At 40.0% G+C, this 24,140-nt stretch overlaps 1 protein-coding gene across 2 annotated transcripts in view; it reads left to right on the top strand.

The window, feature by feature from the left end:
- Positions 1-1,160: 1,160 nt before the first annotated feature.
- The window catches only part of sptbn4a (spectrin, beta, non-erythrocytic 4a), a 93,645-nt gene continuing 70,665 nt past the window's right edge, over positions 1,161-24,140 (top strand). Inside the window, exons 1-2 of one of the 2 annotated variants that reach the window (XM_034178933.1) lie at positions 1,161-1,307; positions 1,516-1,670. In XM_034178933.1, coding sequence (XP_034034824.1) covers positions 1,548-1,670 — 123 coding nt within the window. In that variant the 5' untranslated portion in view covers positions 1,161-1,307; positions 1,516-1,547. Of the gene's footprint in view, positions 1,308-1,345; positions 1,671-24,140 lie in introns of those variants that run through there. The other variant, XM_034178934.1, reaches the window with a different exon arrangement.

The following is a 24,140-nucleotide window of genomic DNA, read 5'->3' as shown; positions in this document are numbered from 1 at the left end:
AAATTCTAAATCCACCCCCTGAATCAGATCTGCTCCAAAAGTTATTAGTTTCCTCCTTGGCCCCTGCTCCGCCCTCCCACCAGGTTTGAAGAAAATCTGTTCCGTAGTTTTTGTGTAATCCTTTTCAGAGATAAAAATAGTATCTGTGGTGGAGGGGGGGAAAAAATGCTTTTGTTGCTGCAGCATCGACGCAAGCTCAAAAATAGAACTCGGCTCAAATTTCTGAAAAATTTCTAAATTTGCTCTGAGGAGACATCCATCGTCTGCAGCCCGGCTGCACTCAGTCAGCTGCACAGTGGTTCTGCATGTGCATCCTTCCCTCTCATTCACCTGGTTTAAGATGACCCCCCACCAACCACACACCTTCCCAAATCCTGCTGCTGCTGCTGCTGCTCCGAGTGCAGTCATTTCTAGTGCAGAGAAATGTCTCTGGTGACCCTGAGGCATGACGCAGGCTCTCTGTTACACTGACTCCCCCTACTGGCACCATCTTCCCCCGCTTTCACCCACTCCCCCGTTCTCTTTCGCTCCGGCTCTCCCCAAATCTCCATTTCTTGTGTGTGCGTGTGTGTGTGTCTCATCTTTCTATCCCCCTTTCCCCTCCTTCTAGCTCTCTCTCACTCTCTCTCCGTGCTCTGGCACTGCAGTGCTGCTTGTGGCGACACACACACACATACACACACACACTCACACACACACAACACACACATACAGACATGCATGCACAGAGGAGCTTGGCTGAGAAGACTGCAACTGCATGCACCAACCGCCGCTGAGCTGTTCGGGGCACGAGGGACGGAAGCTGAGCAGCGGTTGCAGACACCGGTCTGCCTGAACATCTTTGGAAAGGATGCATTTCAGGAGCGGATAGCTTATGTTATCCGGCCTCCGCATCGCTTTCTCCCTGCTCCTCCCACTCCAAGTCTACCTCCTCCTCCTCCTCCTCCTCCTCCTGCCTACAGCATCATTAGGCAGGACTACAGCCTGACAGGGACCGGCGGCTGGTGGTGGCGGATGGTCCGGTTTGCTGAGAGATTCTTCTGTGGCTGCTTCGATACCCTCCGGCTGGATTGTAATCGGCGTTCATACCGACCAGATAACCCGCAACGCGTATCTTGGATGTGTGTGTCGCTGCTCACCAGTGGTGTCACTGGCGCATTTCCTCTATTTCACCGGTTGTTTTTGCCTTCTGTGAGACTGGCTAGCAGGCACTGCAGCATCAGGACCGCAACACTCATGATGCAGTAGGGCATGAGGACCAAGAGCCGAGCCAAAGGAAGGGCCTGAGTGCTGCCACTGCTGCTGAGGTGCTTACAGTATATATATATATTTTTTCCTCCACAACAGGGTGTCTGGTGGGGATTGAGGTGGGTGGTGACAGCACAAGTACCCAGGTCCCTGCGGAAGAGAGCAGGTGGCTTCTACGTAGAGGAGGAGGAGGAGGCCAGGCAGGACATCCTGCGGGGCTGGCTCGTGTGTTGGGCTCCTGATGGTGGCTATTTTTGTCTCCCCTAGCTGAGTGATTGGGACAGCGGGTGCCAGAGAAGATGCTTATGGCCCGAGACACAGCGCGGGACGAGGCTCAGAAGCTCCACCGAAAGTGGCTGAAGCACCAGGCCTTTATGGCCGAACTGGCTCGCAATAAAGAATGGCTGGCCAAGATAGAGCAGGTGAGCAAAGGTGACCATGAGGGCGGGATGGGGAGGTCAGATAAGCAGAGCAGGTGAGAAGGCCTCACATGCTCTGGCTGGGTGTGGTGACAGACAATTCAAATATGTGAAAGTGGGTGTGATGTCATCATGTGGCGTGCACACCATCAGCTGCTTTCTCAAGGTTATGATTGTTTCCAGCCTTACAGGTGGCCCTCTTTTTCAAAGCTGGACCATCTGGATCCCAAAGTATATTTCAGAACATTGCAGAGAATTAGGGAGCGTTCACTTCTTTGTACTACTGAACAGGCTGAATGTAATTCTTATTCTATCATCACTGCATGAAAATATCCTGTTTTGGCGTGTTAGCAGCCCTCCAGTCAAATCTCAGGTGCACGGCGAGTGGGCAGAAACGTTCTGGCTCATCATAAATGTCCTGTCAAACACTTCAGTGGTGATAAGAATTGTTCACTTTCCAGAGCTGACTTTTTGGGATCCATTCACTTTGTAAAGTTATTTTCATTGTTTGCATTTGTCAGGTTATTTGTAATTTGCAGGTTTGCATGTCAACTCATTCACAAGTATTTCCTGAAAGAACGAGATGCACCTCAACTCTCATTTCGTGCACCAGGTTCATGGAGATTCAGAGAATATACTCCTGAACCAGTTCAAGGATTTCAATGAAATGTCACACAGTGGAAGCGCACCACATGAACATGTGCATGAAGGAAAACTATTCTGGTTTGACATCTTCATGGGGAGATAACTGGGCTTATTTGATGCATCGTATGATAGTGACTTTGTAAGAGAAACTCCTCCTAAACCGGTTTATGGATTTTCACGCAGTGCTAGCACACCATGTGAAGATCTGTAGAAAGGAAAATGATTCTCATCTGATGTTCTGAAGGGGAGGCAACTGAACGTTTTGTTTAAAAAATACAGTGACAAGAAAAAAAAAGTATGTGAATCTTTTAGGTATTATATATCTGAATGTTGGAATGACACCAAAGGCCTCCGTCAAAAAAAAAAAAAACTAACTAAAATAACGCCCTTTAAATTCACAGTTAAAACTAATCTCTACAACATGACATTAATGACATAGAAATAAAAATATAAAAGCCAAAGTGATGGGTTACAATCGCTGTTTTGCAGTTGTGAATCTCGCGCCGTCTCGCGGTAGTATGGACAGCAAGACAACATCGGGGCACAGCAGAAGTCCATCACAGGTGCTACACCTACTCCAGATAACCTTCTCAACTTGGGAGAACGTATCATCATCATAATTGCCAGTGAACTCGCTGAATCAACGCCGTCCACATCTTTGCTAACCATTGTTTACAAGGCTTTGAAACACCAGAACTCTGCTAGCGCCGCAGTGCATTCTGGGATGTGCAGGGGCCCACCACGGGCATTGTGGGAAACTTTAAAGCAGTGAATAGACAATTGGGAGCTAAAAATTAATTTTTTAAAAAAGGCCCGATCAGTACCGCATAATAATGCCAAATAGTACCACCAGATCAACTGAATTCTAAATAAAGTGTTGTGAAATACCATCACCAGAATGCAGCACTTTCAAATCCCACCAGCTGTCATATAAATAATAAAAATCATAACCAGTGAATATACCTGTACAGTATTTAGCACAGTGCTTTAATTTCCCCTCAAAATATTTTATTTTACAAACTACATCTCATCATTTTTGAATGGTTTATCTATTGAAGAGTAAAAACTGAATGAAATCAATTGTAAGGCCTGAAATAAGTTTTATATAGGAAGTATTTTAGCCATAAGGTCAAGTGACAGAGGGAAGGGTTGGCTTTTTAAATACTTGAAAGACACTGGACTCAAAGAGAGGATTTCGTACTGCTACAACGGACTGATGCAGAAGGTGGCAGCAATGCAACAATAAAGATGCCGTTATTTGCCATAGAAGAAGAAATGATGCACTTGAACATGGAAACCAAGTTTGATGGAAATCCATATAGAAACAGAGATTTTGCAGCACAAAGATGCCACAGAGGGCACCATCTTGGAAGTAGTAATGTTACAATGTCAAAATAAAGGTTAAACATCAAAATAAAGGTTTTGAAAAAAATTTTCATAATAAAGGATGCACATCATCATGCTATGTGCAAGCCATATCCAAAAGAGCAGAGGTCCATCTGACAAACAGTCAGAGATATGCGAGCCACATACACACAGACATTTCTTGCTTTCTAGACAGATATATTTTAGTCTATATATATGTATATATATATATATATATATATATATATATATATATATATATATATATATATATATATATATGCCTGTATATAGAGGGGGTTCAACCAACCCCCCCCCCCCCCCCCCAGAATTCTGCTGATTTTTTTTTCTGCTGATTTTTTTCTGATCTGGATATCAACGTTATGTGTTTTCTTTTCATTGATAATAAGCAACAAGCACTAACTGTTACACAGCTATTATCACACACCCTCAAGTTTGGATTTCCTCTGCCAGAGTAATCCCTTAAATGATGAAAGGGGATACTGCTAGATAAACTTTTCCCATGGGGATTGAGAATTTTTGCTCCCTGGTCCCTATCCTCCTCTGATATCAAACAGATTAGTAGGCTTGTAAATACCCATGTAGACACACAATTACACTTGTCTGGTTTGTAAAAACATGTTTGTATGTATAAGCTGAGAAATAAAGGGAGCTTCTCCTTCCTGTTGCAAATACTGTAAAGGTGCAAATATTCACATGGGATTTATTATGCGAATTTCGTGAGTTAAACAAGGTCGCCAAATTAAATACCGCTATTTTAATACATAACGTACATATACGTACATATTCATAATGTAAACGCGAATATTAATACCACTAAATACGAGGTCTGTTAGAAAACTACCCGACCTTTTTATTTTTTGCAAAAACTATATGGATTTGAATCATGTGCGCTTGCATCAGCCAAGCTTGAACCTTCATGCGCATGCGTGAGTTTTTTCACGCAACCGACAAGCAGGTATAAAGTTTGCATTAATGTTATCTTGGTTCTTCCTGGGTGGTTCTTATGGCATGTTCTCCTTGAATTGCTGGCTGTCTGAGTGGTGTCCAAAAAATGAGGTGGGCTTCATAGATAATTGGCAAAGCTTCTGGGGAAAACCTGGTCTTGTTAGGAGAGACGGCATCCATCCCACTTTGGATGGAGCAGCTCTCATTTCTAGAAATCTGGCCAATTTTCTTAAATCCTCCAAACCGTGACTATCCAGGGTTGGGACCAGGAAGCAGAGTTGTAGTCTTACACACCTCTCTGCAGCTTCTCTCCCCCTGCCATCCCCTCATTACCCCATCCCCGTAGAGACGGTGCCTGCTCCCAGACCACCAATAACCAGCAAAAATCTATTTAAGCATAAAAATTCAAAAAGAAAAAATAATATAGCACCTTCAACTGCACTACAGACTAAAACAGTTAAATGTGGTCTATTAAACATTAGGTCTCTCTCTTCTAAGTCCCTGTTGGTAAATGATATAATAATTGATCAACATATTGATTTATTCTGCCTAACAGAAACCTGGTTACAGCAGGATGAATATGTTAGTTTAAATGAGTCAACACCCCCGAGTCACACTAACTGCCAGAACGCTCGTAGCACGGGCCGAGGCGGAGGATTAGCAGCAATCTTCCATTCCAGCTTATTAATTAATCAAAAACCCAGACAGAGCTTGAATTTATTTGAAAGCTTGACTCTTAGTCTTGTCCATCCAAATTGGAAGTCCCAAAAACCAGTTTTATTTGTTATTATCTATCGTCCTCCTGGTCGTTACTGTGAGTTTCTCTGTGAATTTTCAGACCTTTTGTCTGACTTAGTGCTTAGCTCAGATAAGATAATTATAGTGGGTGATTTTAACATCCACACAGATGCTGAGAATGACAGCCTCAACACTGCATTTAATCTATTGTTAGACTCAATTGGCTTTGCTCAAAATGTAAATGAGTCCACCCACCACTTTAATCATATCTTAGATCTTGTTCTGACTTATGGTATGGAAATTGAAGACTTAACAGTATTCCCTGAAAACTCCCTTCTGTCTGATCATTTCTTAATAACATTTACATTTACTCTGATGGACTACCCAGCAGTGGGGAATAAGTTTCATTACACTAGACGTCTTTCAGAAAGCGCTGTAACTAGGTTTAAGGATATGATTCCTTCTTTATGTTCTCTAATGCCATATACCAACACGGTGCAGAGTAGCTACCTAAACTCTGTGAGTGAGATAGAGTATCTCGTCAGTAGTTTTACATCCTCATTGAAGACAACTTTGGATGCTGTAGCTCCTCTGAAAAAGAGAGCTTTAAATCAGAAGTGCCTGACTCCATGGTATAACTCACAAACTCGCAGCTTAAAGCAGATAACCCGTAAGTTGCTTTTTTGCATTTACGCAATATCTCTAAGTCTAGTTAGGGCTGGATCAGGTGACCCTGAACCATCCCTTAGCTATGCTGCTATAGACTTAGACTGCTGGGGGGTTCCCATGATGCACTGAGTGTTTCTTTCTCTTTTTGCTCTGTATGCACCACTCTGCATTTAATCATTAGTGATTGATCTCTGCTCCCCTCCACAGCATGTCTTTTTCCTGGTTCTCTCCCTCAGCCCCAACCAGTCCCAGCAGAAGACTGCCCCTCCCTGAGCCTGGTTCTGCTGGAGGTTTCTTCCTGTTAAAAGGAAGTTTTTCCTTCCCACTGTCGCCAAGTGCTTGCTCACAGGGGGTCGTTTTGACCGTTGGGGTTTTTCCATAATTATTGTATGGCCTTGCCTTACAATATAAAGCGCCTTGGGGCAACTGTTTGTTGTGATTTGGCACTATATAAATAAAATTGATTGATTGATTGAACTGATCCAATCCCAAGCAAGGACTATTTGTATATAAAAATGTATTTCCTAAAATTATACATTTTGGGTTTCAAATGAAATTTATGTAGCTTTTTACCCCTCGAAATCCTCAAAAAGCTTCTGCTTCGGGGGTCTTCGCCCCTCTGAGCCCCTCACAAGGGCGTTGCCCTTTGACCCCACCGGGGGCCCTGCGTCCCACTGGACCCCCAACTCAAGGATTTGAACCCCCCCTTTCACATTCCTATATACGGCCCTGTATATATACTATACTATACAATGCTGTACTATACTATACATTGCTATACTATACTGTATGGTAAGTCTGTGTGGAGGAGGCAATTCTGAAAAACTGAGTGACCATGCAAAAAAAAAAAATCATATAAATATATATACTCGTATATATGACAAAATAGATCAAATGAAGGTTTGCAAATTTCAAATCTTTTTAACTGCAAAATGCCAAACTTGCACGAAGCACAGTTTCTCCATCACAGCCACAGACGCCTCTCTTCACTGTTGTCTGGGTGTCCTAGTGGCTTTCCTCACTAAACTCCTCCTTGCTTGAGAACTCCCTCCTTCAGACAGATCTAAGAGTTTTGTTTTGTTTTTGCAGAGTTTGAAGGTTCAGTTAGTCACTTATAACACATTACTTGTTCACTGATACTCCACAGGCCTGGTGATTAGTTGTTTTCAACAATTCTCAAGATGATAAGTAATATATTTTTACCAGTTATTGCAAGGTCCAAAACCTTAAATGCACAAGTGACAGACAACACAACCACTACTTTATAATAACGTTGCATTTTTGAGATAATGATGCTCAATTACATTATCTGTTCATGAATGCTGTATTGACATTGTTGGGAGCATATTGGTATATCAGGTGGATCCACGTTGTTTTCTTCCATTTATTTCACGTTTTTAACCACGAGAACAATAACCTGCCTCAGCGGAACTAATTACATTTCTTGGATTGTAAACCAGCTGATCAAGCACTGAGGGTTTTTAGTACTCTGGAAAATATGATAGTGACATAAAAAATAACAAAAGCACAAGTATTTTAGTTTTTTGCATGAATAATGAAGCAAACACATGAGCCATGAAGACATGCAAAAGATTTAATTGACTGGTGAATGTTGATAAATGTGGCCAGTCTTCATTATGAAATAACTATCAGTACATATATCATAAGACAAAATACAGCCATGTAAAATAAATTTAAATGATAAAAGTATATAAATTGTAGAATAAAAAAACAGACAATGCAATGTCTGACATTTAAGACAATCTGAACAAAGTATTCCTGACTTTTTCAAGCATCTGCTTGGCTGCCAAAATAAGGCATAAAATAGGTCTAATTTTACTTAAAATCCAGGAGCTCCTACAGTGGACCCTGTCAATTAATTTGTTACTCCAATATTGGAATTATTTTAAACCACTTTGGCTAAATTTTATTGGTCTAATCTTTTGTAAAATGTAATTATTCATTCTAACATATAGAATTAAAAAAAATAACATCTGACAAATAAATGGAAAAAACAACGGAACTCATCATTTGTACAGCAAGTAAAGTGTATACAGTATGTGAATGGGAACAAACTGAATTATTTATTTATTTTGGCACTCCCAAAACTGATTGTCATTTCTGGAAGGGTGCTGCACACGCTATGAACCTGTTGTCTCAGCTGCTTAGCAAGCTTGCACGTTACTTTATCTTAAATGGTTTAGGATTGTTTTTGGGATTAGGATAAATTTTCTGAAATGCATAAAAAGTTAGGAATAATGAACAATATTCCACTTCTGGACCACAGCTTTGTGCACTTCAAGACGTCTTGTGCAATCACAGGATTCTGATGTGGTCCAGGTCCAATTCCGCAATATTTCCGATTTGCATGCTGCAGAGAATACATACAAAGATAAATATGAGGTGCATTCAAAAATATCCAACCTCTGGCAGCAAAAAATACAATTCCCTCAGGGTCTGAAATCCTAATCCCCTTCAAAGTAGTCTCCTTGCAACTGCACACACTTCTCCCTTCGGTTCTGCCATTCTTGGAAGCATTTTTGAAAGACCTCTTTAGGACTGGTGTCCAGCTGGGCCATCACATTCAGCAGGATGTCTTCTTGTAACTCAAATTGAGTTCCTTTTCAGAATCAGAATTTTAATGTTGTTTTGATCTTGGGGAACAGCCAAAAATCATAGGAAGCCATGTCAAGAGAGTAGGGAGCCTGACAGATCACAGGAGTGTTGTGTTTGGCCAGGAAGGCCTGAATCAGCTGAGGAGAATAGAATGGCTAGGTGCATTGTCATGACAGAGCTGACAACTTTACTCTGCCCACAGAGTCGGTTGTTTATGGTGCACAGCCATACTAAGGTGACGTAGGTCCTCCTGATAATACTTTTTAGTAATATTTTGGCCTTCTGGTAAGTACTCATGATGCACCACTCCATGGGAGTCAAAGAAAACGGTCAACATGACTTTGACCTTGGTGTCTGCCTGCCTTGCTGTCTTTGGCCTCGGTGATGATGGATGTTTCTATTGTGTGGACTTAAATTTTATTTCCTGGTCACACTCATAAACCTATGTCTCATCACTAGTGATGACAGTGTTCAGGAAGTCAGGATCACTGTTTGCACTTTCAAGCATGAACTGTGAGACTTCCAGATGCAGTTGCTTCTGGGCCCTTTGGCACAGCTTTTGCTGACACTGTGTACATGCCAAAATCCTCAGTCAAAATGGAATGCACCGAACCTGTGCTTGTCCACACCTTGTCTGCAAGTTCTTGGATGGTGACACGATGGTCATCCATGACCAAAGTCCGTTTTTTGTCAATCACTTGGCCATTGATTGATTGACTGAGTGATTGGTTTGTTGGTTGACTGATTATTTTCATCAAAAGAGCAACAATGATGAACAGAAGTAAAATTTGCACTTAAGTACTTTTTAAATGCACATAAAAGTTATCTTCTACAAAGAACATTTTGTATTATATAGTTTCTTAATTAAATTTGATTAAGGCTGAATAGTAGGAGGGAAAAGGAGGGAAAAGTACAGTATCCTCAATACCAACAAAGGTGTCCATTTTGATCCTCATCTTCAAAGAACTAATTTTAAAAGAATGATCTTATATTGGTATAAATTAAAACAGAAATGAGCTTTTCACTTATCTCTTTGTAGAACATCAACTAAAATACACCAGGTACTTAAGCCTCTAGACTGTTTTGGTATTTTTCAGGTAAATACATAATATTAAACATATAATATAGATACAGGACTTGATTCAGGTTAATAGCAGCTTTAAAAAAAATCTGTCTAAAATAGTAAATGCTCTTTTATGTTTGGCCTCCAGGCCAAACATAAAATTAGAAAAATGCATATTAGCAAAATGTCACATCCATTTCTGCAGTTACAGCCCTACAATTCCTCCTTTTTTATATAAGTATTGGAATCATTATTTTCTCATTAAGGCACATTAATGAGCAGATTACTTATTTACTTCCATGGATTTCAGGAGCTAAAAGCTGCACTTACAAACAATCTATTATCACGTTATGTTTATTATACAAAATAGTAAGATCAATTTTAGATTGTAGTTGCTTTTTTCAACTCTATGATGGTCATAAATGAGCATCAAATCAGCACTTACTAAAAGATGTCACTAAATGTACATATTTATACAAATATAAGAAACAACATTGGTGATTTTAAAATGAATCTATAGAATATTGTATTTATATCTTTGGAGATAGTCAAAGAGACTGTTCAGTTTTCCTTGTTTGATTTATTAATTTATTTATTAATAAATACATTAAATATTTTATTAGGCTGTGTATATCTGTAAATGTTATTTTGTATAGTATACATTATTAAACATTCATTAGACCACATGTAAGTAATAAGGACCACTGACCATGAAAAGTACAGCTATGTTGAGGTATTTTACGTGATGAGGAAGTCCTCGTTAGCCTTGGCTGTCCCTGTCATTATGTATGGTGTAGTAACCACATCATAATATACCATACCATACCAGGTAGACTAAACCAGGTCATGGCTACTTGGCCAAATCCAGCCTGGAAGCATTTGTAGCCCCAACACAAAATGTCTGCAGGAGTTCTGTTATATAACTCTGGAGTTTCTATGTTGCAGCCTCCATATTGCTATAATTAAATGCATTTATGTAGTTATCCAAACATACAGATGCAGTTCTCCAACATAGGTCAGCTCAAAGTGTTAGACAAGAGTACAGCAAAGACCTTACCTGTCCCATGAACAAGGACAGTGGTAAAGAAAAATTCCCTTTTGTTGTTGCTGCTGTTTTACAGGAAGGAACCTCAAGCAGACCACACTGTGTGAGGTGGCCATCTGGTATGAGACCAGTTTATTAAGACAGAATAAAAGGCACAAAACAAGCACTGACAGAACAAACATTAGGGATAGGGCTAGTCAGCCGAGACAACTAAATGTTCCCTTTGATAAGCAGAGTAAGTGTTGGGAAAGTGTAGTGACACGGACCCACAACAGGGGGCGCAAATGAACGGTCAATAGATGAGCCAAAAAGTAACAATTTAATGTTGTGAATGTGCACAACGAACATACAGACAATCACAGAATATCATAACAGTCAATACACAGAGGTGACGTGTGGGCAGGCTCGAGGATAGAAGACGTCTGTCCTGAGAAGAGCCGGAACCACACGATTTCCGCCGCCCCAGAACCTGGTGAATACTGGAGCCGCCAAGTCCCGAATTCCCAGGTGATCACCGTCCCCGACTGTCGGATCTGGTACTGCTGGCGAAGAACAAAGACAGTCAAGTGTGGGTGTGTGTACACCCAGTAACAACAACGGTGGGAATGCCACCTCCACCTCTCATTCAATATGTTGCAGCGGTCTCAGCTGAAAAGGAGCGCCGTCTTGCACAGCCTCCTCACAAACGACCGGTTCTCCTGCAAATTCTCACAATAACAGAGTTACAAATCTCACAAAAAGGCTGAGAGTATTACCTCCTATGAAGTATGATATCTCGGCAACGAGGTGGAGATGACGTCTGGTCTTTATGGAGTGAGATGATGTTGAGTAGATGGGTGACAGCTGTCAAGAGGTAATGAGCGACAGCTGTCACCCCCGGCTGTGTCCATGGCGGCAGCGCCCTCTCGTGCCTGAAGCCCGCACTTCAGGCAGGGCGCCCTCTGGTGGTGGGCCAGCAGTACCTCCTCTTCTGGCGGCCCACACAACAGTAAGAACAGCATTAATGAAGTTAGTCAGAAAGTCTGCAAAATTTCTGGAAGTAACCCCCTAAAAACTGCTGAATGTTTAGCTCTGAAATGTCTGGGGGCCAATGAACTTCATGTTTTGGACCATGTTGGCATTTTAAAATGCAAATTGACTGCAACATGAAACAAAGATAGGTCTATCATGTTGCTTGTGAAGGCTTCTTCCTGGTTACTTTTGGCCTCGTAAAGCTACCGTTTCTTGTAGCAATTCAATACACAACAACAAAGTGTCAGAGTCCCAGAGAGCACGGAGGCTGTGTGTATGGAAATTCAATTCATGTACACAGCGCCAAATCACAACTTAAGTCACCCACCCACTGGGCAACCACAATGGTAAAGAAAAACTCCCTCAAATGTTTTTGATTACAGGAAGAAACCTCAACTAGACCAGACCCAGTGGGGTTACATCTGCTTTGGCCATTCTGCCATTAATAAAATAACAAACCATAACAAAGAAATGTCTAAAAAGCAAAGACATAAAATTTGCATCTAAGAAACCCATGTACATATAAATTCCAGTGGTGACAACAATCTGATGACTCAAAACACATTCAAATGACAGAGAGCAGAGTCCAAGCAAGAGAATACAAATGACAAGTCAGAATTCATGCCCGAGAACATATCCATCAGAGTCATAATTAAGCCCTCTGCACATTCCAGATTTCCAAGTAACATCAGTGCTGGATCACAGTCATTCAGCTAATGAGATATCCAGAAGCTGCATTACACCAAATGGACTTCTTACTGGTCCTCAAAACATCGTACCACTCATCCACGAGACTTCCCCAGTTCTGAGGAGCATATAGTACAGACAGATGGTATCCACAAATAACTTAAATAGAGTGCAGTGTGTTGGACATCATGGATGAACAAAAATCACCAGTAATAAAAATCTTTTTCTTCAATCTTCTCATTTGGCTAGTAGTTGTTCTGGTTAGCCATTAGTTAGTACCAGTGGTGGGTACAGTTCTGCTAATCTGCTAATTATCAAAGATAATGTTTTCATTATCAGATTAGCTTTTCAAATAACTTTGAAAACCATCATCGAACCAATTATCTTCTGATAAGTTTTAGACCTCTTCTCTACAAACAGAGGAGAGGTGGTTCTAGAAGAAATCACTCTATCCTCTACAGGCAAAGGAGAACTGGTAATAGACAAAATATAACTAATTTCTTTTGACCCCATACTGATATGCTGGCAATAGCACCCAAGTCATCCAGATGCATACAGTTTTAACTTATGGTTAAAATTTTAACCAAACAAATTTCGGACAAGTTATTTAAATTAATGTCACATCTGAAGTTTTATAAAGTGAAAACATCAGATATATGTTTTAGTTTTAAAGTAATGCACTAATTCTGAAGGTTTTAGTGTGGACATGCAGCTATGCCCATTGGATTATGGGTATTCACGACAGAAGAACTGCATTTGAGATGCTCTGATCAGGCTCCACACGGACAACAGCATTAAACTCTTTGTATATTGTGCCTAAAACTCTTGTGAATATATTCTCTGGGTTTATAGACATTGTTATTGTGTTTGTTTTATGTAAAAATGCCAGAAGAAGCCCAGGTTGCTTCTCAAAACCGAAAAGTCTGTTCAATTGTGATTCAGGCCGTGTGACATAACCAGTGTCAAAATGCATAGAACACTACCATCTGCTGGCGACCGGTTATATCACAGTGTTGTCTACTGCAGGATTTTAAAATTACCTGTAGGTTTCCAAAACCTGAGAGCCCCCCACACGTGGAGATAAAAAAAATCATAGATCTGACAGGTTTAGTTGTACAGTGTGTGGTGTCAGCCACATGGTAAAAACAATACACACGAACAGATTTCACACACAAATATTCCCAGGTCAGACACCTCGCTTTCTGATTGGCTGCATGTCACATTTAGCTCCTCACGTCCTTCTTAACACACCACACACGGCAGGAATATCTGATAAGATTATATTTAGCGTCATCACGATTGTCGGGGCATCCTTAAGATTGTCGGAAGGGGAAGATCGGGTACATATCGGCCTAATTATCTTGTCATGTGAACCAGGCTTGATGTTATGACGCCTCACGGAGCGACTGATTGATGCGTTATAACACCGCACCGAACATGTTTTCACTATTATTTGATTTCTTTGTGCGACTGATAATGTTATTCAAGCATACTGTCTAATGGGATCTTGAAAATTTCTTTCTTTTTTTATACAAATGAAAAAAATGACATATTTTACAAAAGCACATCTATTTGTGAACACCAACACGTTACATTGATTCACTTGTGTTGGTTTTTACATAGAATGAATGAATCAACCAATCAGTATGACTGGAGGCTTAGTTACCCATAATCCCCTTTGGGCATCTGTGTGTTAAAGTTCAAATCTTCAGAATTGGTGCATTATTTTAAAATTAACAGAAGTGTGTTATATATCACTTTGTACATTTTAAGAGGTTACATTAATGTAGTTATTCTATCCGGAATAATTTTATTTTTTAAGCAAAACCATAATTGAAACCTGCCTTCCATTTCAAGACCTCTGCCTCATCGCTGGACCACTGTATCTTTTCAGGGTAAACAATGCTTTGATTTTGCAAGTTTTTCCACCTACAAAGAATGGGAAGGTCTGTACTTTTTTTTAATCATAGGTACACTTCAACTGTGAGAGACAGAATCTAAAAAAAAAAAAAATCCAGAAAATCACATTGTATGATTTTTAAATAATTTGCATTTTATTGCATGAAATACGTATTTGATCCACTAGAAAAACAGACCTTAACAATTGGTAGAGAAACCTTTGTTTGCAGTTACAGAGGTCAGACATTTCTTGTAGCTCTCGACCAAGTTTTCACACACTGCAACAGGGATTTTGGTCCACTCCAATATACAGATCTTCTCCAGATCTTTCAGGTTTGGAGTTCCAGCTCCCTCCAAAGATTTTCTATTGAGTTCAGATCTGGAGACTGGCTCGGCCACTCCAGGACCTTGAAATGCTTCTTATGGAGCCCCTCCTTAGTTGCCCTGGCTGGTGTGTTTGGGGTCATTGTCATGCTAAAGACCCAGCCATGACCCATCTTCAATGCTCTTACTGAGGGAAGGAGGTTGTTTGCCAAAATCTCACAATACATGACCCCATCCATCCTCCCTTCAATACGGTGCAGTCGCCCTGTCCCCTTTACAGAAGTGCACCCCCAGTGTATGATGTTTCCATCCCCTTGCTTCATGGTTGGGATGGTTTTCTTGGGGTTGTTCTCATCCTCCAAACATGGTAAGTGAAGTTTATTTCAAAAAGCTCTATTTTGGTCTCATCTGATCACGTGACCTTCTCCCATGCCTCCTCTGGATCATCCAGATGGTCACTGATGAAATTCTAATGGGCCTGGACATGTGCTGGCTTGAGCAGGGGGACTTTGCTGCCTTGCAGGATTTAAAACCATGACAGCATCATGTGTTACTAATGTAATCTTTGTGACTGTGGTCCCAGCTCTCTTCAGGTCATTGACCAGGACCTCCTGTGTAGTTCTGAGCTTTCTCAGAATCATCCCTTACTCCACGAAGTGAGATCTTGCATGGAATCCCAGACCGAGGGAGATTGACAGTCATCTTGTGTTTCTTCTGCTTTCTAATAAATAATCATAACAGTTGTTGTCTTCGACCAAGCTGCTTGCCTGTTGTCCTGTAGTCCATCCCAGCCTTGTGCAGGTCTACAGTTTTGTCCCTGGTGTCCTTAGACAGCTCTTTGGTCTTGGCTATGGTGGACAGGTTGGAGCGTGATTGATTGAGTGTGTGAACAGGTGTCTTTTATACAGGTAACAAGTTCAAACAGGTGCAATTAATACAGGTAAAGAGTGCAGAATAAGAGGGCTTCTTAAAGAAAAATTAACAGGTCTGTGAGAGCCAGAATTCTTGGTGATTGGTAGGCGATCAAATACTTTTCATGCAATAAAATGCAAATTAATTATTTAAAAATCATACAACGTGATTTTCTGGATTTTCTTTTTTTTTAGATTCTGTCTATCACAGTTGAAGTACGATAAAAATTACAGACGTCTCCATTCTTTGTAAATGGAAAAACCTGCAAAACTGACACTGGATCAAATACTTATTTTCCTCACTGTATGCACAGTGAGGAAAATAAGTATTTGAACACCCTTGCGGTTTTGCAAGTTGTCCCACTTAGAAATCATGGAGGGGTCTGAAATTTTCATCTTAGGTGCATGTCCACTGTGACAGACATAATCTAAAAAAAAATCCAGAAATCACAATGTATGATTTTTTAAATAATTTATTTGGATGTTACTGCTGCAAATAAGTATTTGAACACCTGTGAAAATTCATTCATTCATCTTCTCCCGCTTAGTCCAATTAAGGGTCGTGGGGCACCTGTGAAAATCAATGTTAATATTTGGTACACTAGCCCTTGTTTGCAATTACAGAGGTCAAAGTTTCCTGTAGTTTTTCACACACTGCAGCAGGGATTTTGGTCCACTCCTCCATAAAGATCTTCTCCATATCTTTCAGGTTTGGAGTTTCAGCTCCCTCCAAAGATTTTCTATTGAGTTCAGGTCTGGAGACTGGCCAGGCCACTCCAGGACCTTGAAATGCTTCTTACGGAGCCCCTCCTTAGTTGCCCTGGCTGTGTGTTTGGGGTCATTGTCATGCTGGAAGACCCAGCCATGACCCATCTTCAGTGCTCTTACTGTGGGAAGGAGGTTGTTTGCCAAAATCTCACAATACATGACCCCATCCATCCTCCCTTCAATACGGTGCAGTCATCCTGTCCCCTTTGCAGAAGAGCACCCCCAGAGTATGATGTTTCCACCCCCATGCTTCACGGTTGGGATGGTTTTCTTGAGGTTGTTCTCATCCTCTAAACATGGTACGTGGAGTTGATTCCAAAAAGCTCTATTCTGGTCTCATCTGACCACGTGACCTTCTCCCATGCCTCCTCTGGATCATCCAGATGGTCACTGGTGAACTTCAAACGGGCCTGGACATGTGCTGGCTTGAGCAGGGGGACCTTGCTGCCCTGCAGGATTTTAAATCATGACAACATCATGTGTTACTAATGTAATCTTTGTGACTGTGGTCCCAACTCTCTTCAGGTCATTGACCAAGTCCTCCTGTGTAGTTCTGAGCTTTCTCAGAATCATCCTTACCCCACAAAGTGAGATTTTGCATGGAATCCCAGACCGAGGGAGATTGACAGTCATCTTGTGTTTCTTCCACTTTCTAATAAATAATCATAACAGTTGTTGTTTTCTACCAAGCTGCTTGTCTGTTGTCCTGTAGTCCATCCCAGCCTTGTGCAGGTCTACAGTTTTGTCCCTGGTGTCCTTAGACAGCTCTTTGGTCTTGGCTATGGTGGACAGGTTGGAGTGTGATTGATTGAGTGTTTTGAACAGGTGTCTTTTATACAGGTAACAAGTTCAAACAGGTGCAGTTAATACAGGTAAAGAGTGCAGAATAAGAGGGCTTCTTAAAGAAAAATTAACAGGTCTGTGTGAGCCAGAATTCTTGCTGGTTGGTAGGTGTTCAAATACTTATTTGCAGCAGTAACATACAAATAAATGATTAAAAAAAACCATACATTGTGATTTCCGGATTTTTTTTTTTTTTTTTTTTTAAATTATGTCTCTCATGCACCTAAGATGAAAATTTCAGACCCCTCCATGATTTCTAAGTGGGAGAACTTGCAAAATCGCAGGGTGTTCAAATACTTATTTTCCTCACTGTACATCCAAAATGCATTTGTTACTGTTAATCCTATTTGGCCACAGTGTAATTAATGGTAGTGTTTCAGCAGCAACCCACTCTACCACGTCATAGTTATTTCTGAGTTGTTAATGCTGAAACAGTACCATTAACTACACTGTGGCCACTTTACGTCGCCAACAGAGCAGGTAGCTCAGTGGGATTTGGTGCTACTAATAAATAGACATAGTTTTGATTCCCAGTCACAATTGCTGTCTGTGTCCTTGAGAACCCAGTCTCACGGAAAGTTGTGATCCAGCAGCATCAAATATAGATTAATCTATTGGTTCGTGATATTGTGACGAAAATGCCTAATTTTCGTCACAATAATAATAGATAGAGGATAGATAAAGGAGATTTTTTTAATGAAAGACGTGCGGACGGATTGCATCGTCGGCTCGCAGCCGCCGCGACGCTCCGCCACAGGAAAAACACCTCTGTTGGAAGCCTTAAGGACAAGTTGGAACATGTCCAGCTGTTAAACAATTTCTCATATACTCACTCCACTGAAAGCCATCAAAAGCCGCCTGGATTTTACAAATGGTTATCAACACGGAGGTGTTTTTCCTGTGCCGCCGCACCGCGCCGGCTGCGTCCCGACGTGTGGACCCGTCCGCATGTCTTTCATTAAAAAAATCTCCTTTAACAGTGGAATATCCGGATAAAATGCTGAAACCGACTTCTTCTGAAACTTCTCTGTTCTCTCACAACGTCCTGGATCAATAGAGCCTGAAATGTGGAGGTTTTCAGCTTGAAACAGGCTGACGACGGCGCCTGAGAGCGCTGCGCGACGTCTCGCTCTTTGGGAAGTCCTTAAAGCGACAGTATCACCTCAAAATCTCTCATCAGCCGTTAAAATTTTCACTGAAAACCAGCTTAATTTTTCGAACCGTGTCCACTTCGATGTGTCTCACAGGTTTAGAAAAAATTTTGATCAAACAAAGGGCCAGTCTCTCAGCAACTTCTCAGACAAAGGAATTCCGACGAGGGGCTGGACGACTCCTCCCACAAGGAGTGCTCACAGGCGAATGACGTCACCGACAGGCGTGGAAAAACTCACGCATGCGCACGAGGGTTCAAGCATGTCTGACGTAAAAACATATGAATGAAATCCATATAGTTTTTGAAAAAAATAAAAAGGACCTATACTTTATTGACAGCCCTCGTAAGCATGGGCACCACTTGACTTATCCATTCATTTTCTATTCCCACTTACTCCAATTAAGGGTCATGAGGACCTGGAGCCTATCCCAGTAGTCATAGGGTATGAGGCGGGGTACACCCTGGACAGGATGCCAGTCTATCGCAGGGCCACATATAGACAAACAAACACAATCACACCCACACACACACCTACCATTTTAAAGTTTCCATTTCACCTAACATGCATGTCTTTGGATGTGGGAGGAAGGCAGACCACCTGGAGGAAACCCACACAAACACAGGGAGAACATGCAAACTCCAAACAGAAAGGCCCCAAGGTGGGAAGCGATCCCACGACCTCCTTGCTGTGAGGAAACAGTGCTCACCACTAAGCCACCGGGCTGCCACTTGACTTCTCACAAAGACTTATCTAACCTCAACAGCCACATTCATTTGATAGTCATTTGTGATTCTAATCATGTTACATCCTGTGGTAGGCATCACAAAATTAAGTACACCTGATTGGTGGCTCTCTCCTGAGTTTGTGGCTAACTGCGCTTGTCTTTACAGTGCATCCAGAAAATATTTACAGCGCTTCACTTTTTCCACATTTTGTTGTTTACAGCCTTATTCAAAAATGGAGTAAATTCATTTTTTTCCCCAAAATTCTACTCACAACACCCCATAATGACAACATGAAAGTAATTGTACCCTCAAGTCTTCTTGAATATGATGCCACAAGCTTGGTGCACCTATATTTGGGTAGTTTTGCCCATTCTTCTTTGCACCACTTCTCAAGCTCCATCAGGTTGGATGGGGAGCGTCGGTGCACAACCATTTCAGATCTGTCCAGAGATGTTCAATCTCTGCCACTTCTTTGGTATCTTGACTGTGTGCTTAGGATCACTGTCCTGCTGAAAGATGAACCATCTGAGTTCAAGAGCACTCTGGAGCAGGTTTTCATCAAGGGTGTCTCTGTACATTTCATCTTTGTACTCAATCCTGAATAGTCTCCCAGTTCCTACTGCTGAAAAACAGACCAGAGAATTTTGTGTCTCATGGTCTGAGAGTCCTTCAGGTGCCTTTTAGCAAACTCCAGGTGGGCTGCCATGTGCCTTTTACTAAGGAGTGGCTTCCATCTGGCCACTCTACCATACAGGCCTGATTGGTGGATTGCTGCAGAAATAGTTGTCCTTCTGGAAGGTTCTCCTCTCTCCACAGAGGAATGCAGGAGCTTTGACACATGGTTCTTGGTCACCTCCCTGACTAAGGCCCTTCTCCCCCAATCACTCAGTTAAGACGGACAGCCAACTCTAGGAAGAGTCCTGGTGGATCCAAACATGTTTCACTTACAGATGAAGGAGGCCACTGTGCTCATTGGGACCTTCAAAGAAGCAGAAATGTTTCTGTATCCTTCCCCAGATTTGTGCCTCGACACAATCCTGTTTCTGAGGTCTACAGTCAATTCCTTTGAGTTCATGCTTGGTTTGTGCTCTGACATGCACTGTCAACTGTGAGACCTTATACATAGACAGGTGTGTGCCTTTCCAAATCATGGCCAGTCAACTGAATTTACCCCAGGTGGACTCCAATTAAGCTGCAGAAATATCTCAGGGTTGATTTGTGGAAACAGGATGCACCAGAACTAAATTTTAAGCTTCATGGCAAAGGCCGTATTAATGAAACAAATTTAACTCCATACTCCAAAAATTTAGGTTTCCTAAGTATTTATTACAGCCACTCTTAAAACTTCACTTATTTTTATTTATACCTATGTGCAAGTTTACATAGTTGCATAGTTTGTTTATTTGAATATGTGTATAGTACACAACACAAGACAAAACAGAATCATTACTACATAAAGAAAGTACATATTCAAAAAGGAATGGGAAGAAGTATAAACTTATTAGTCCCATCCCTTTACTCTGAACTTACAATGCAACTATATCATCATTCGGTTCCTTGGTTACAGTGTTGGTCCCACTTCTGCAATTTATATATTTCAAAAGTTCCAAGCTACAGTTTATACTCATTTATTCGTGAACATTTCTTGTGCTTTCACAGTTCCAGTCAACTTTTTTTATAATTTACACAAAGAAACTCCAACATTTATTTGCATCATTTAATAAGACAAGTGCAACAGGGTTTCTTCTGTTGCTCAACTCTCGAAGATGTATTAGTTCTAAATTGCTTCACTGTATCGTGACAGAATCACCTCTTTAAACTTCTTTTTAAACCTTCTCATGTCTGGACACCCTCTCAGCTCTTCACTAATTGAGTTCCAGAGCTTCACACCACAGACTGAGACACAAAAACTCTTTCTGGTAGTGAGAGCTCTGGCATGTTTGAATTTTAGTGCACCTCTCAGATTGTATCCCCCTTCTCTCTCCAAAAACTGTTTTTGAACATTATTAGGCAAGATATTATTTTTTGCTTTATAAATTATAATTACAGTTAAGTATTCTACCAGATCCAAAAATTTCAGTATTTTAGATTCAAGAAACAGGTGATTTGTGTGGCTCCTGAAGCGGACATGATGCATAATCCTAATGGCTCTTTTTTGAAGACATACCAAGGGCTGTAAAGCCGTTTTATAGTTGTTCCCCCACACTTCAGCACAGTAACTTAAATAGGGTAAAACCAATGAACAATACAATAGATGTAATGATTTTTTGTCAATCACACATCTTGCTTTAGCTAACACTCCGATGCTTCTTGCAAGTTTAGATTGCACATATTTGATGTGTGTTTTCCAAGAAAGCCTCTCATCGACCAATACTCCTAAGAACTTTGTTTCTTTAACCCGCTCTATATTGCAGCCATCTAACACAACCTTTATTTCAACATTTATCTTCTTATTACCAAATATCATCATAGTTGTTTTGCTTAAATTTAGAGATAATTTGTTCCTCTTAAACCAAGTTTGTAATTTTTTCATTTCTGATGCAACATTCTTCAATAAATTTTGTAAATTAGCATCTGATAAAAATATAGTTATGTCGTCTGCAAACAACACTAGCTTCAATAATTTAGATACACTACACAAATCATTGATGTACAAGATGAAAAATTGTGGTCCCAGTACTGACCCCTGTGGGACACCGCAGGGAATGTCCAGACATGAGGAGCAATTCTCACCCAGCTTCACAAACTCTTGCCTGTTACCTCTAATGCCATACCTCTGCAATTTATATATTAGAATTTGATGATCAATAGTGTCAAATGCTTTTTTTTTAAATCGATAAATATCCCAACTGCATATTTTTTATTATCTAGATAATTTGTTATATTCTCTATTGTGTCAATTAAAGCAAGTAAGGTTGATCTTTTGGCTCTGAAGCCATATTGACTCTCTGAGAGTATATTATTTTTTTCAATGAAAGATTCCAGCCTAATGCAAAATAATTTTTCTAAAATTTTTCAAAATTGAGGCAGAATAGAAATGGGCCGATAGTTTGTGAACTTATGTTTGTTATTGCTTTTATAAAGAGGGATAACCTTTGCTATTTTCATTCTTGAAGGGAATATGCCAGTTTGAAATGACAGATTGTAAATATATGTTAATGGTTTTGTGATCTCACAATCATCATGTCTACTCCATCACAATCAGTTGACTTTTTGTTTTTACATTTACTCACAACATTAACCACTTCTGCTTCAACAGCCCTCAAAAATATAGAGTGTAAATTAGTTTTTATAATTGGATTTTCATTATTTCGAATTTCATTTGTAACAGGAATTTTACTGGCCAGTTCGGGTCCAATATTAACAAAAATAATTTATTGAATCCATGAGCCACAGCATCCATATTATATTCCTCTTAATCATTTTCTAGAAAATAATTTGGATAATTATTTTTTTGTCTTTTTCCCTTTTTTATAATATAATTTAATATATTCCATATTCCATTAGTATCATTTCTGTTTTTTTTTTTAGCAATTCATGATAATAATCTTTTTTGGCAGTCCTCATTATATTGGTTAATTTGTTTTTATAAGTTTTATATTTATTTTCTGCTTCTTCTGTTCTTTTAACCAGAAATTATTTGTATAACTTATTCTTCTTTTTACAGGCTTTGGCTAGCCCTCTGGTTATCCATGGACAATTTTTACCTTTTCCTCTATTTATGTACATCTTCATAGGACAATTTTTATCATATGAAGACAGAAAATGCTTCAAGAATTCATTATACGCACTATCTGCATCTGATTTACAATGCACATCTTCCCAATCCTGATTTAGTAAATCATTCTTGAAGGCTAGTAAGGCTTCCTCAGATTTTACACGACTATATGTACATATATTTACCTTTTTATCAATTTGTTTATCATTATAGTACCCTTTGGACACTGTGAATACAGGTAGATGATCTGTGATATCACATACAAGTATACCACTTACAGAAGTGTTGTCCACATCACTGCTGTAGATATTATCAATCAGGGTCACGCTATGGGAAGTAATTGTAGTTGGTCTGGTGATTCGGGGATATAAACCCATACTGTACATAGTGTTGATGAAATCTTCAGCTGTTTTATGGTTTTCTGAATTTAATAGGTCAATATTGAAATCACCACAAATTAACATATGTTTATGACTCATCTTTGCAATCTCCAAATATTTCAATATTTGATCCTGGTGTTCTGTAAATACAGCTAATTATATATTTTTGATCCTTATTACAGATTGCAATTGTTCTACACTCTAATACATCATCCATGACCATTGTCATATTGTCAATAATTTTATATTTAAATGATTTAGCAATAAATATTCCCACGCGTCCTCCACCTTTGTTTTGTCTGTTTACATAAATAAATTCATAGCCATCTAACTCAAAATTCATTTCTTTGCCATTATTCATCCAAGTTTCCGTTAATGCAGTAACATCAAAAGGTTCACTGAAATGCTGTAAATATTCCTTAATGTGATCAAAATTGGAATACAAACTTCTGCAATTAAAGTGAATGATTGAAAGTGATCCTTTTAAATGTATTTTTTGATTAAAGTCTTCACCAGAGTAATAACCACAATTATTTTTAATTGAAATAAAAAAATTACTGTCCGGGTCTAATTCACAGTCCACATCAAAGGGATTATGCTCAGTATGTTCATAAGGTATCAGTTCTTGTTGATAATGTTCTCTTATGTTCATATTTCTGTTATAGTCTCATCTACATGTTGATTTTCCACAGTCAGTGATATATTGATGAACTGTCCGCAGTAGTGTAAATTTTTACCTTGTTGCCCTTAACAGTATTCCTCCAAATCCTCCATTTTCCTGATCAGTAATACTTTGGCCTCCTCAGGCGTTTCTCCATTCAACTTAATGAAGATTTTACAGTTACTTGTCCAAGTACTTTGAATTTTCCTTTGCTTCCTTAAATCTCGAGCTCTTCTGGCCACATCAGCGTTCTTCTTGGTGAGATGCTCATTCATAAACACA

The sequence above is a fragment of the Thalassophryne amazonica genome, chromosome 9 (assembly GCF_902500255.1).
Source record: "Thalassophryne amazonica chromosome 9, fThaAma1.1, whole genome shotgun sequence".
Taxonomy (NCBI): domain Eukaryota; kingdom Metazoa; phylum Chordata; class Actinopteri; order Batrachoidiformes; family Batrachoididae; genus Thalassophryne; species Thalassophryne amazonica.
Note: the sequence above shows the minus strand (reverse complement) of the source record. Positions and strands in the feature narration are given on the sequence as shown.